This window comes from Tamandua tetradactyla, chromosome 2 (assembly GCF_023851605.1).
Source record: "Tamandua tetradactyla isolate mTamTet1 chromosome 2, mTamTet1.pri, whole genome shotgun sequence".
In the NCBI taxonomy this organism is placed as follows: Eukaryota; Metazoa; Chordata; class Mammalia; order Pilosa; family Myrmecophagidae; genus Tamandua; species Tamandua tetradactyla.
Window position 1 is genome coordinate 108323570 of NC_135328.1, and position 15083 is coordinate 108338652.

At 42.1% G+C, this 15083-nt stretch overlaps 1 protein-coding gene across 1 annotated transcript in view; it reads right to left on the reverse strand.

The window, feature by feature from the left end:
• The window catches only part of GNA14 (G protein subunit alpha 14), a 229935-nt gene extending 223255 nt beyond the window's left edge, over positions 1-6680 (reverse strand). The window contains exon 1 of the mRNA XM_077148470.1: positions 5414-6680. Within this exon, the coding sequence (XP_077004585.1) occupies positions 5414-5537 (124 nt within the window). The 5' untranslated portion in view covers positions 5538-6680. The remainder of the gene's footprint in view (positions 1-5413) is intronic.
• Positions 6681-15083: the final 8403 nt, after the last annotated feature.

Consider the following 15083-nt stretch of genomic DNA (forward strand, 5'->3'; position numbering starts at 1 on the left):
ACAATAGAAGGTTGAGTGCAAACTGGGAAATATGGAGAGTGCTGGAGCTGGAAAACCATCATTTTGCAGCAATCGTGTTGACTGGATCAGACAAGAATCATCAACGGATGCTAAATCTAGAAGGAAATTTTAATGAGGAATAGGATATTTGCACTAATTGTATAAAGCGTCTCCTTGCAGACTGAGAAGGACACAGAATCACCTATCCAGGGTTCCAGTGGAGAATGCAGGGTTGGACTCCTTCCACTCAGCCTTTCGAAATGATCCCAACACAGCTAACAGTGCCTGACGCTGTGGAAAAATCCCGTTAAAAGGCAGAAAGAACGGAGGGGGGGCGGGGCATAGTTGGAAGCACAGTTATCTAGCTGGGGTGGAATACGGGAGGTGACCATGGGGCCCCTTCCAGCCAGGACGGACGTGACGCCACAGATAAAGACACACCATCCCCCTTCCTGAAGTGTATTAAGAAAAAAAAAAACTAGCATTTTTATATCACTATCTATTTTATAGTGAACACACCATGTGTTCAAATGGTTAAGATAAAATACAAAACCTCAGACAAATCTTGCAACCGAGGGGTCCTTCACGTCCATCCCGGGTCCTCAGAGCGGGTGCCTACTGTCCTTAGAAGTGTCCCCAGGTAGATGAGAAGTTTGGGCACTTCCTGCACACACTCCCACGTGTCATCTACCCCCACCCCCACCCCCGACTCAGGAACGGCAGATGAGCCCCTTCCTCAGCTTACCCAGAGCCTCCCCTCATGCTCTGAACCTTAGTAAGCGGCCGTGGCTATCTGTCTTATAACATTTGCAATTGAACAAGCCTCCTTCAACTCAGACTTTTGAAATGATCCCAACACAGCTAACAGTGCCCGACACTGAGGAAAAATCCTGTTCGGTGGAACTCAGCTAAGAAGAGAAGATGGGCATATTTACTACTCCTTTTCACAGTCACAGAGGGGTTAAATTCGGGCACTTTCTGGCCATGTGACCTCTAACTGCACTGATCAACTAAGGTGGAAAATGGTACCCCATTGGTAACTGAAAATGTCCAAAAATGGACAAGGCAGATGTGGCTTCTCTCTTCCTCTAAGCCCAACTCTGCGAGTAAAATCATTACCCGCCCCCTTATGTGGGACATGACATCCAGGCGTGTGAGTCTCCTTGGCAATGTGGGACATGAGTCCCAGGGATGAGCTTGGCCCTAGCACCATGGGATTGACAACGCCTTCCAAGAAAACCGGGAAAAGAAATGTAACAAAATAAGGTATCGTAGCTAAAGAGAGAACAAATAGACTTGAAAAGCTACTCTGGAGGCTATTTTAGCTAGATAGTGCTAATTGCCAAGGTTTGCTAAACTCTAACCAGCATCATTCCTTTTAATCCTGAAGAACCCCCAGAGATCCTACAAAAGCTGCCCACACTAAATTTACTTTTCAGAAACCTAAAACCTTTAAACGGTTCCTAGGCCAGATAAGTCCTGCAACCCAGAGGGGCCAGGCTCTCCAGGAACATCAACCAGTTTTACCCCTCTAGCCCATACTGAGAACACCCATTCTCAACACGAAAAATGTTAGAAGAGGCATTGCCCAAATATCTGTAAAGATTGGGCGAAGGATCGAGAAGGAGGAGTTATAACAGAGAAGTCAGGATTTAACAAATGAGTATGACTGCTGAATCATTATATTGATATTTCTTTTTAGTCTCCAGTATCTTGGATCTTGGAGTAGCTAGAAGCAAAAACTTGAAATTGTGGAACTATAATCCATACCAAACTTTGAAATCTGTTCTATAACAACTTGTTAAAATGTACTTCGAAATGTATTGCCTTTCTGTAGATAGGTCACATTGCACAATAAAAAGTGTTTAATAAAATGATCAATAGCAAAAAAATGGAGCAAGGATAGCTGACATGCACCAAGCACTGACTGCCAGATGAAGCCCAGAGAAGTTAGTAAAAAGCTAGTGTTCTAGTTTGCTAGCTGCCAGAATGCAATATACCAGAAATGGAATGGCTTTTCAAGAGGGGAATTTAATAAGTTGCTCGTTTACAGTTCTAAGGCTGAGAAAATGTCCCAGTTAAAACAAGTCTATAGAAATGTCTAATCAAAGGCATCCAGGGAAAGATACCTTGGTTCAAGAAGGCCGATGAAGTTCAGGGTTTCTCTCTCAAGTGAGAAGGCACATGGCGAACACAGTCAGGGCTTCTCTCTCGGCTGGAAGGGCACATGGCGAATACGGTGTCATCTGCTAGCTTGGTCTCCTGGCTTCCTGTTTCATGAAGCTCCCCGGGAGGCGTTTTCCTTCTTCATCTCCAAAGGTCGCTGGCTGGTGGACTCTCTGCTTCATGGTGCTGCAGCATTCTCTGCTCTCTCTGAGTCTCTCATTCTCCAAAATGTTTCCTCTTTTATAGGACTTCAGAAACTAATCAAGACCCACTCAAATGGGTGGAGACATGTCATCCCCTAATCCAGTTTAACAACCATTCTTAACTAAATCACATCAACCAGGGAGATGATCTCATTACAGTTTCAAACATACAGTATTGAATAGAGATTATTCTACCTTTATGAACTGGGATTTATATTAAAACATGGCTTTTCTTAGGGAGCATACTTCCTTTCAAACCATCACAGCTAGAAAATGGTAAAGCCAGAGTTTGAACCTGGGCAGTGTGACCTAGAAAATACACAGCTTAATCCCTATGCCAACATAAGTTAAATACCAATTCCCCAGCAAACGATCCTTCCAGAGAGTTCTCATGTGAAGTGTGCACCCATACTGAAGCCCTAAGTGTTGCTGGACAAAACCTGGATTAACAAGTCACACTTCACAAAGCCTCAATTAATGCTAAAATCAATTTAAAAATCACATTCCACCCCCCCCCCCCCATTTAATTGCTATTGTCCAGACACTATCTGTCTACACTGAACAGTACTCATCAGGGTTCTTCTCAGAGGAGAACAGATAAGCAGTTTCATTCTATTAAATGTAGCCCTCTCCTTTATTTTCCCCCATGTTGCATCATGCTGATATCTTGCAATTACTGCCTCTAAACAGACAATAGCTTTTCTCTTTCCCTGCTGGACACTGACCCATGCTTTCACTAAGCCCAAACAGGATACGGCTTCATTAAATACACTTTGAAAACATCCTCAAAGCATTTGTTGCAAAAGCACACTTTGTTGTGCTAGAGTTGGTGGGCTGTGGGGCCATTCCACCACCATCCACATGGGATCCCAGCTTCCCATTTGCAAAGCAGAGTTGTCATCTGAGGCAACTAAGCAGCGGGTAGTGCAGTCCACACCCTGTAGAGGGGCAGATGAATCTTTTCACTTAAACCACAGGACTTCAGACAGAGCAACATACGCTTCTCCTGATTCCTGTTTCTTCTGTTTGAATCATTGCCTCTTCCTTTATCTTCAAAAGAAATGATGTGTGTCCCACTACCTTAAAGACTGAATGAAACCAGAGGTTTTAAAGTCTATTCTTGGGGTTCTGGACCACTCCATACTGTTTGGAGGTTGTGTTTTTTGCAGGAAAGTTATCATGGAATGATAGATGCCAGTCAGAGGCAGGCATGATGGAAATGGGGGTCAGAGGTCAGGAGGCACCCCAAGGAGACAGGAAGAGAGTGGGACAAGGGCTGGGGGGAGATGGAGAGGCACTCTGGACACCTGGATTAAATATGACTTTCCAGGCAAACAATTCACCTATGAACATCCCTCCCTTGGTTTGAGCATAAATGCAAACATTTCATATCAAATAAATAGGCTTATTACCAATACCGTATGCCTCAGCTCACTGCTTAATTTTTTTTTTTGTACAAAGAGGCAGCATTTGTCAAGCTCCTATTATAGATTCCAGGACTTGTACTTTCTACCCTGATACAAATCTAAGAATTTCAAAATGAAACAGGCTTCCGCCTGTCCTGGAAAAGAAAAAATATGCAACCAAAGCCAGAATAGCCCCTGTCATTTGTGGGGGCTGGAGGTAAGAGTACAAATGAAGGCCTATGTAATTACTTTCAAAGTATTATGCGAGAAAACTGACAAATAATCCTCCTCTTTTGCCAAATGTACCTGTATAACAACCTGGGAGGCCAGGTAAGTCTAGAATTCTCAGACTCCTCACCGCTCCATGCCAGGCATGAAGGAGCAGCCCCCTCACCAGGGGGCCTCATGGGCACCACCGTGGCCCCCCAGCTCACATTTCCAAGCTCCTCCACAACCCCAGAAGACAGCTGTACCTACAGGCACCACTCAGGAATGGGGTCCACCCTGCAGACTTGCACAGGCCCTGGAAGCAGGCTCAAGCAGCTGGGGCAGGGAATTTTGTGGGCATCCGGCGGGGGCAGGGCTGCAGCATCTTACCCTGTGAGGAGCGACACAGCCTGGAGAGTTCATCGGCCCTATGAACTCAGGGGAAAAGTTGAGGGGGTCACCTTGCCCTATTTTATCCTAAATAGATTGACATTTCCTTCCTTGATGTTTTCAATGAGGGTGACTCCTTATATTAAAGTTGGATAAACAGATCGTTTAAGAGAAGATTCGTGTGGGGAAGAGATGAAAAACAAAAAAAAGTTTAAATGCTTTGGCCACCTAAAAAGATTTTGACAGCGATATCCTTGTCTCTGATTCTGAAAGAAGGAAAAGACCAATACCTTCAACAGCAGTGGATAGAACAAGAAAAGAACACTAGAGTCAGAGGACGCGGAATCCCTGATTTTTGGCATAAATTGGGCAAACCTTAAACCGTTTTCTCACTGCTTTTGAAATTCGGTGTTCTATACCTTGCAGAAAGGCCAGAAAAGCCTGATTAAGAGCTAGCAGGGGCAGCAGTCCCTGAACCGTGGGAGACAGCACGCGGTGAGACAAGCTGGCAAGAGGTCTGCTGCAAAGAAGGAGCATCGCCAAAGGAAGTCAAGGGATGTGGGGGTCAGAGTTGGTCACAGAGTCAGGAGAGGGGCTAAAGAGCATGGGTTTCCCCTCACGACTGACCTGGTATCTGCTCTGAATTTTCTCCATCAGGGAAGTCAACGCTCTGTGCCTCCACTTCCAATTCTGTAAAACGGGGATATTACGGACCTGCATCAAAGGAGCGGCGACGCGGGTTAAGAACGCACCAACAGCCCCGCACATGGTAAGCGCCCAGTGAACCACACCTGGGAAGGCGGACAAGGGGTCAGCCCTGTTTTAGCATATGGGAATGGATGCCTTCGAAACTCTTTCGGCTGGAGGTGAAAAGAAAGGCGCCTAAGCCCCCAATTTGCCGGCAACCGCAAGCCTGGGAGGGAGAAAGAGGCGGCGGCGCTGAGCTCCGCTGGGCTCCGGGCGCGGCGAGGGTCCCAGCGCGGGAAGGGACCAGGAAGGGAGCTCCCGAAGCGCAGGGGTGGGGGACACGCAGCCACTCACCCAGCAGCAGCAATTTGAGCTCGCGGCGCGCGTCCTTCTTATCCCGGCGAAGCTGCCGCTCGATCTCCGCGCTGATGCGCTGCGACTCCTTCTCCTCCGCCGACAGACAGCAGCAGCCGGCCATGGTGCGCTCAGCGACCGACCGGGCGACGAGGTCCCGAGCACCCGGATCCCCCGATCGGCTACTTACCCCGGCCGCTCCGCAATGGGGACCGAGTTTGGAGAAAAGACCGAGAGCGACTGAGTTTCGGAGTAAAAGCCCTGCACCTCCGGGACTCGATCCCTCCTCAAGGGTCGGTTCTGAGGTGAGGACGAATCCCAAGCCCTGGGAACGCTCAAATGCACCTCGGTCCGGGCTCACCCAGCCTTACACTCGCTCGGAAGAGGAGCAGAGTGAGCCGAGAGTCTAGGCGCGTTGCCCGCCCTCGAAAGGTTTGTGCGCCCCTTGGCACAGGTGTTGGACACCCAGTCAGAGGGTGCAGCCCGCGGGTAAAAAGTTGGGGCTTCGTTGTCGGGAGGAAAGCCTGAACTCCCAAGGTTGGGGGGATGTCCCAGGAAGGCGGCAGGCGCAGCTTTGGTTGGAGGCTGGACCTTGCCTGGAAAGTTGCGAAAATATCAGCAGTTGCGGCAGACTAAGACCGACTGGAAAGGTTCCTGCCGGCGCTTGTGGCTCGAAGTGGAAGGAAGAGGCGGAGCGTCTTGAACCTGCAACCCAGGCTTGGGCAGACTTGGGCAGGCTTTCGGGATACTCCAAGCCTGTAGCACAAGTGGATGAAGGGGAGTGAGCAAGAAGCTAGGGCGCGGAGCTAGGGACCTCGAGTCTCTAGGAGTAACTTGCGCACCGGCGTCGGGAGGCTGCTGCGTCCTGGCGGGGTGAGGGCCGCCTGCCCAGGCTGCAGCAACCGGCGTGCTCTGGCCGCCAGTCCCTTCTGCCAGCTTAGATCCGGGTTCCGACAGGTGACGGAGTTTTGCCGACTCCCTGTGGAAGCCGCGACAGCAGCAGGCAGGAAAGGGAGTGGAGAGAAGTCAGGCGTGCAGCCGCACTCAACGCGCCAAGGGCGAGGTTGAGTCCTCTACTCGGACCTGAAGTCGAGGCTTGTATACCAGCCTCACCACCACACACCCCAATTTCCTAGACTGGTTCCTTCCCTTTCCCGGACGCCCCAGCCCAGCGCAAGCTTGGCGAAAAGAAAAGCCCTGGATCGGCTGGGCAGCCTGCCTGGAAGGCGCGCGTTGGCCTGAACCCTCTGGTCTGTACTCCAAGGAGCAGGCGCCACGGGTTCGATTAAATAAGAGAAATGCAAGAGCCGAGAGTAAATATCCTTCCTGCGCCCTTCCTACTCCACCGGACGAGGGGGGCAGAGGATGGGAGGGAATGGAAAACGACAGGCTATTTTGCATTTTCTGATGGGCAAGACTCCAGCCTTGTAGAAGTTTGACACATTCCAGAAGCATCTGGCATGTTCTCTGTCCCAGCCCTAAGGCCTGCCAACCGCCTAGCAAACATGTGTCCTCACCAGCCACTTGGCCCACTCGTGGAGGGTCGGGATGATGTTTGAGCTGCATTAATAAAAACTTAAAATGAAATAAAAATAGATGTTAAATTTAAAGTAAGATGTTAAAAAAAATAAATTGGACTCGGTTTATGGAATGGAATGAATATTACATTTAATTCTGTCCTCTGTGTTGCTTTTGAGACAGAGCCCCAGGGGTGGACAGGAGAAGCACAGGGTGGACAGAACGGGAGGTGGAGATATAGGATTCTATCCTCCACAGAAATGAATGTTCTCTCCCTTCTCTTCAAGATGGCATGTGCAGTGTACTTCATGACCTTAGGCAATTAGCTAATAGTTCTTCTATTGAGAACAGGCATGAGCACATTTCATATGAGTAGTATATCTTTTCATCAGTTCTAGTAGAGGAACATACTGAGTGGAAAGAGCGGCATGTGTCATTTATAGAGAACTTGGTATTGTGATGCTATCTGGCTGCACAGCCTTATTATATTTTAGTTTAAGGAAGGTAGACAAATCAGGCATTACAAAACAAATGTGCATGCATTCTTAAATGTATGACTATCTTAGTTTTCTTGAGGCATAGATTGATAGTCACAGTGACCCCTACAGGACAACACTTGGACATCTGTAATTGGATCTTTGGCCATTTAATTAGATTTCTCCACGAATATGTAAAAGCTGAGAAGAAGACCTTCTGGTTTCTCAGACTAATAGTTGCACCACAATTATTAGTATTTTTAAATAGTTAAAATTAGGGCAAATTTGATCACCAAATGAAGTGGAATAACTGACCTGCTAGGTCTAAAGTTGCTAGGATTTCAAAAAGATGTAAAAACCTATATTACTTATGGGAGGGTAATCTCTGCAACTTTCCTGAGCTGGTCAACTTGGTGGTATGTATCAGAAGCCTGAAACACCTCCATCCCCTCCAACCAAACCAGTTACATCCACACACCCCACCCCCACTTAAGAAATAATCAAAGAGAAGTCACATGATTTTTGTGCAAAAGTTTTATTTCTACTAACAACAAAAGCGCAAAACAACCTAAATGTCCAACAATAGAGCATAAATTAAAGAAATTATGCTACATCCATACAGTGAAGTATTAGGTACCTCAAATATGTGAATATATAAGTAACGAATGTGTGCACAACAATGAAAGAAATGGGGAAAAGTCTCAAAATACATTGAGGGAGAAAAGCAATATATAAAAGTAAAAACAGTATGATCCAAATTTTATTATGGAAATACGTATATGCATTTTTAAAAGACTGAAAGGAGATACACAAAAAGGTAAGTCTCACTGACTCATTGGTTTTTGGTTGATTTTAATTCTCTGATATAAAATTCTTCAGAGACAAAAACTCAAAAATGGACAGCACAATAATACCTAAGTGTAATGTAACTATGTTGGAACACTGAATGAAGCTGCACCTGAAATATAATTGTTTGTTTGTATCTTTTGTTTTTGTTTTTTTTTTCCTTTATATATATATATATATTTTTATTAGTATTATTATTTTAATTCTCTTCTCTATATTAACATTCTATAACTTTTTCTGCTGTTTTGCTAGTTCTTTTCCTAAATCGATGCAAATGTACTAAGAAATGATGATCATACACCTATGTGATGATACTAAGAATTACTGAGTGCATGTGTAGAATGGAATGATTTCTAAATGTTGTGTTAATTTCTTTTCTTTTTTTTGATTAATAAAAAAAAATTTTTTAAAATTCTTCAGAGAGACTCATATAAAGTTATCTATGACCATTCTCCTCAATTATAAAATGAGAGACTGGACCATAATGAGCTCAATGGAATCTACCAACTCTAACATTCAATCATTCCTTTGATAATTTTCACACTTGAAAGAAGGTATTAGAAATAATCACAAACCTAAATTTGTTATTGAACATTGGCAGCTAGTGAGAACTGTAAAACTGAGATGTCAAAAGTCAATTATTTTTATACTTCTATTTTTAAAAATTTTTTTATTGTATAGTGTAGCATATATACAAAGCAAAGAAATAAAAAAGCAAGTTTCAAAGCACTGTTCAACATGTGGTTACAGGACAGATCCCAGAGTTGTCATGAGCTACCATATCATCCTCTCATATTTTTCTTTCTAGCTGCTCCAGAATATAGGAGGCTAGAGGGCTTAAATACTTTTTTATCATCACTTTTTTCCCTTCTTTTTTTTGTGAACAATAATATATATACAAAAAAGCTATAAATTTCAAAGCACAGCACTACACTTAGTTGTAGAACATATTTCAGACTTTGACATGGGTTACAGTTTCACAATTTTAGGTTTTTACTTCTAGCTGCTCTAACATACTGGGGACTAAAAGACATATCAATTTAATGATTCAGCATTCATATTCATTTGTTAAGTCCTATCTTCTATGTACAATTCCACCATCACCTTTGATCTTTCCATAGCTTTCTTTGGGGTTGTTTGGCCTATGGCAATTCTAAATTTTTGACATTGGAAGGGTCTGTTACTAATATGGGGTAGGGAGATGGAACTATCTGACATTCTGGAGAGGCTGGGCTAGGTGTCAAGACTTATCTGGACTAGGGATCCATCTGGAGGTTGTAGGTTTCTGGCAAGTTACTCTAGTGCCTGGAACCCTTGTGGAAGCTTATATATTGCCCTAGGTGTTCTTTAGAATTGGCTGGAATGGTCTTGGTTGGTGTTGGCAGTATACTTCTATTTTTGGTCCAGGTCTCTATTTTCTTCAGCTTTAGGATCTGGGGGTGAGGTGAGAATGATTTTAAGTTATGTATTATTTGATGCATCTTTCCAGGAAAGTGTAGTTTTGAGAAGGGTTCTTGGTAAAAGAGTAAATTTGTTTGCCCGTGTTATTCCAAAAATGCAGCAATTCCATTTTATGACTCTAGCAGATTATAATGCAGCCTGAAAATGAGTTTAGGGTACCAGCCCAGTGTTGGGCTATAAGGGTGAGCTAATTGCCAGGTATGTCTCTCAGTGTTCTCCCAGCTCCTAGTCTATGCTAGACTTTGTACAAGGCACTGCAGAGTCAGAGAATCAGACAATTCGAGACTTTTGGTAGGCTATAGTCTAGTAATAAGAAGTAAGACTGATTTGATAATGGGGGGTTGGTGATCATAGTACAACACTGTAAATGTAATTAATGCCATTGAACGGTACCATTAAATTGTTAAAATTGGAAGTTCTTAACATTCGTGAATGAACTTGGAGAATTTCAGCTAAGAACTGAGACCATCAGGAGATAGAAGTAGGGTAGATATTGGGTAATTGGAGGTGAAGGGCTACAATTGTGCAACAGAACTGATTGTAAAAATTCAGAAATGGATAGCACAATACTACCTAACTGTAATACAATAATGTTAGTGCACTGAATGAAGCTGAATGTGAGAATGGTAGAGGGAGGAGGGCTGGGGGCACAAATGAAATCAGAAGCAAAGATAGATGATAAAGACAGATGGTATAATCTAGGAATGCCTAGAGTATACAAGGATAGTGACTAAATGTACAAATTAAAAAATGTTTTTGCATGAGGAAGAACAAAGGGATGTCAATATTGAAGATAGATGGTAATTCATATTTTAAAACTTTAACTTATGTGTAAGACTAAAGCAAACTATGTTTATTTGGTACAAAATTTATATTTTGACTAGTGCATTTTCTGATATAACTTATGTGGACAGTTTAATTGAACACCATAAGTACATGGAACCTTGAGTAAGGCATGAGATTTTGTAGGTTTATCCAGAGTAATGCCCCAATAAATCCCAGAATGATTTGAACAGTGAATAAAAAAGTATTTGCAAAATCCCCTTGGGGGAATGAGAAGAAAGGGGGGAAATTCAACTTCCCCATATGGGGAATTCCTGATATTCTCACAAGCAGTGGGGACAACCAAAGCAATAGGCCTCAATCTTGGGGTTTGTTCATATGAAACTTATCCCCGCAAGGGATAGTCTAAGCCTACTTTAAATTAGGCCTAAGAGTCACCCTCAGAGAACCTCTTTTGTTACTCAGATGTGGCCTCTCTCTCTCTCTCTCAACAAACACGACAAGCAAACTCACTGCCCTCCCCCTTTCTACATGGGGCATGACTCCCAGGGGTGTGGACCTTCCTGGCAACATGGGACAGAAATCCTAGAATGAGCTGGGACTCAGCATCAAGGGATTGAGAAAACCTTCTCGACCAAAAGGGTGAAGAGAGAAATGAGACAAAGTGTCAATGGCTAAGAGATTTCAAACAATCGAGAGGTTATCCTGGAGGTTATTCTTACACATTATTTAGATATCACCTTTTTAGTTAAGGTATATTGGAGAGGCTGGAGGGAACTGCCTGAAAATGTAGAGCTGTGTTCCAGTAGCCATGTTTCTTGAAGATGATTGTATAATGATAGAGCTTTCACAATGTGACTGTGTGATTGTGAAAACCTTGTGCCTGATGCTCCTTTTATCTACCTTATCGACAGATGAGTAAAACATATGGATTAAAAATAAATAAATAATAGGGGGAACAATTGTTAAATTCAGTAGATTGAAATGCTAGTGATCAATGAAAGGGAGTGGTAAGAGGTATAGAAAAAAGTAGGGGAAACAAAGGCTAATATATTGGGTAGGTGGAAATGCTAACAGTCAATGAGAGGGAGGGGTAAGGGGTATGGTATGTATGAGATTTTTTTCTTCTTTCTTTTTATTTCTTTTTCTGAATTGATGCAAATGTTCTAAGAAATGATCATGGTGATGAATTTACAACTATGTAATGATATTGTGAGATATTGATTATATACCAAGAATGGAATGATCATATGGTAAGAATGTTCGTGTTCATATGTTGTGTTTTAAAAAATTTAAAAATCAAAAAAAAAAACAAAAACAGAAGCTCTATTATCTACAAGTTACCAAAATAAATAAAATGAAATGAAAAAGATGACTGAGACCCTGCCTCCTCCCAGAGAACAGATGGTAAGTACAGAGACATCTGGGTGCTCTCCATAGCCTACAGATGTGTAGGCCAGGCTTGTGTCAACTTCTCCCTCTGCTCCACCACTCTCCTGGAACTCCAGACAAATGTAACTATGTGTTCTCCACACCCTGGCATCTGCTGTTCCTTCTTCCAGGAATGCCATCTCCTACCCCACGTGGTTTGGTACTTTCTTCTCCAAACACATCTCTTCTGAGAGATCATCTCCACCCTTTATCAGTTTAGACCATCATTTACTGCTGTCTGAGCACCTTTCCATGTTCCTCTCTTTGACACCACATTCTTTATTATACTTATTTGTTTCTTCTTCTAATCCATGAGTTATTCACAGGTAGAGATTTTTCTCTTGTTCAAAACTAAAACCAAGAAGAATTAGTCTAAGATAAAAGAAATAAACTAAAAGAGAAACAAGAAAGTTCTTGTGGTGGAAGATACTGACACACCAGTAAGCAAGCCCACAGTGAATGAATGTATGATTTAGGAAGGACTTCTGTATATAAACTGACCCTAACCTGCCCCTTCATAGGGAATGGCTGCCCAGTTCTAATTCAGAATTCCAAGAAAATGTGCACGTGAGGGTTAGGAAAATGCCATTCTCTTTTACAAATATAGCATCTCAGAACTTTAAGGAGCAACAGAGACAGAGAGTCAAAATATGAACTCAAGGAAGTTCAAAAACCTAAACAGCACTAATTAATGCACCTGTGCTGCCCTCTGGCAGCATCTTTCAAACGGCAATGGGGATCCATTTGCGGGTCACAGATAACTTTCCTGGGTTGTGACCAGCATTTTTTTTAAGTCAAAAAAGAATAGAATATAAACAGGAAATATCAAAGTATGCTGCATGCGTTATTCTTTCATGAAGCTTTTGTTTCAGTTGTATATATGAGTACCAACTCAAAAGCGTCTTAGTTTGCCTGGGCTGTTATAACAATGGGTTGGCTTAAAAACAGGAATTTATTATCTCATGGTTTGGGAGGCTTAGAAGTCCAAAATCACACTATTGGCAGAGCTCACTTTCTCCCAGAGTGGGGTGAGTTCAAGCAGTCCCTCACACATGGCAATCTCTGTCTCCTTAAATCTGCTCCCCTGATGTCTTCTGACTTTCAGCTTCTTACTGAACGTATTGTCTGAATTTCCTTTGCATCTAAAGACTCCAGCCATACGGATTAAGTTCCACCCTGATTCAGTTTGGCTTCATCTAAATAAGATCTTCGAAGACCCTATCCACAAATGAGTTCACATCAACCTGACTCATCCTGGCATTTTCACATAGGTTCACAGCCTGCTTATTGTGGGTGATGTGATTTAATCCTCAACAAACTCTTAAGCCGACCAATCATAAATGGGAGTTTGCTTGCCCATATCCCAGATGGATTGGTTTAAAAGATCCCCAATATTCTAATCATTTGTATGAGCCCAACATTTTCCCAATTTTTTATTCAATTTTCTGAAGCCAATATGTTCACTAAAAATCTAAGGATCTCCCACCCCTGCTGTCCCATCATCTCTAGTTTTGGATTAGCATGATAAGTGAAAGTTGGAGCTGTGAGGGTATTTAGATGAATGGGTAATAATTGTAGATACTGGCTAGTTGTAGTCAACATCTATTTTTCTAAGGCAGTCAGTATGCTAGAGTTTAACATGTTCCTCCAAAATATTCTCTGCCTGATCCCAGATATTGATTATTACATCACTTCTATTGAAAAGACTAGAGTTATAGACAATGTAACCTGCCTTCATATAGACACAACTGTGAATGAGCAGGGATCGCTATTTGTTATTAATTCTGACCTTTCACTGGAGATAGATATCTCAAGAATTTAAAAAATGAAACTTTTAAAAATAAAAGGTGACAAGCCTGGAGATTATTTTTGCTTGTTTTCTTTTTCCTTCATTGCCGCCCCCCCCCCATACATCCTCTTCCTGAATGAAACAATACTAACAAGAATACAGAATCTTCTGCATTCTGTCATGTCCTCATAACCATTTACAAGCATAAACATCTGCATAGATCTATATAAACATACACACAGGAGTTTAGCTAAAAACATGGAATTTTATTACATAGACTCCAGATTCTTTTATGTCTAATAATACCTTGTGGGAATCCTTCTAGGTAAACTAATATAAGTGCTGGTTCATTCATTTTATTTTTTGTTTGTTTATTTGTTTTTATTTAATTTTTATTGTTTTTTTTCTGATTCATTCATTTTAATGGCAACATGATAGTTCGTGGTGTTGTGAAAGGACCATATTTTATTCAGCTTTTCTCCTTTGAACGACATTTATTTTTTTTCCCAGTTTTTGGCCAAGCAAAGCTGTAATAAGCATTTTTGCACATAAATCCTCATGCATTAGTGCTCTTATTTCTAAGGGATAGATTCCCAGGAATGAGATTGCTGGATTGAAGGATATATACATACTTAATTTTAATAGAGGTAGCCAGCATCTTTTCCAAAAAGACTAAAACAATTTACATTTTCAGCAAAAATATGAGTTAGCCATCTCCGAACAACCCCACCAGCAGTAAATACTATCACTTAAACTTTTGGCAGCCTGAAGGGAATAAAAATAATCTCAAAGTATCACTTTATTTTGCATTTCTCTGACTACTCATGAATTCTTACATGAATTTGTTCATAGGGTTGTTAGTGTCTGCTACCCTGTAAATTGTCTATTCACATTCTTTGCTCATTTTTAAAATTGGGTCATTTGTCTTTTTCTTGACAGTCTATAAGAGCTCTTCAATATTACAAATCAATTCTTTGTCATGTGAATTGCAAACTTTCAAATATATTGTTTGTCCTCTATCTGTGATAATGGAATATTTTCCCACAAAGGAATTTCTTTTTACATAGCCAAATATCTCCACTTTTTTGCATAGCTTTGGAGTCCCAGTCATTGTAAGGCCTCCCTATTTCTAGATAGCAGCATCCTAGATTTTCTTGCAAGCATTTTTATTATTCTATTTTGACATTTAAATATTTAATCCATCTGGTGTTTATTTTTGTATAAGGCGTAAGCTAGGATACCAATTTTATTTCCAGATAGATAATTGGTTGTCCTAGCATCATTTATTGAACACTCCATTCTTTTCCCAATGAAATAAACTTCGTTCTTTGTCATAAATTACATTTGAAGAGAGACTTAGATCTAT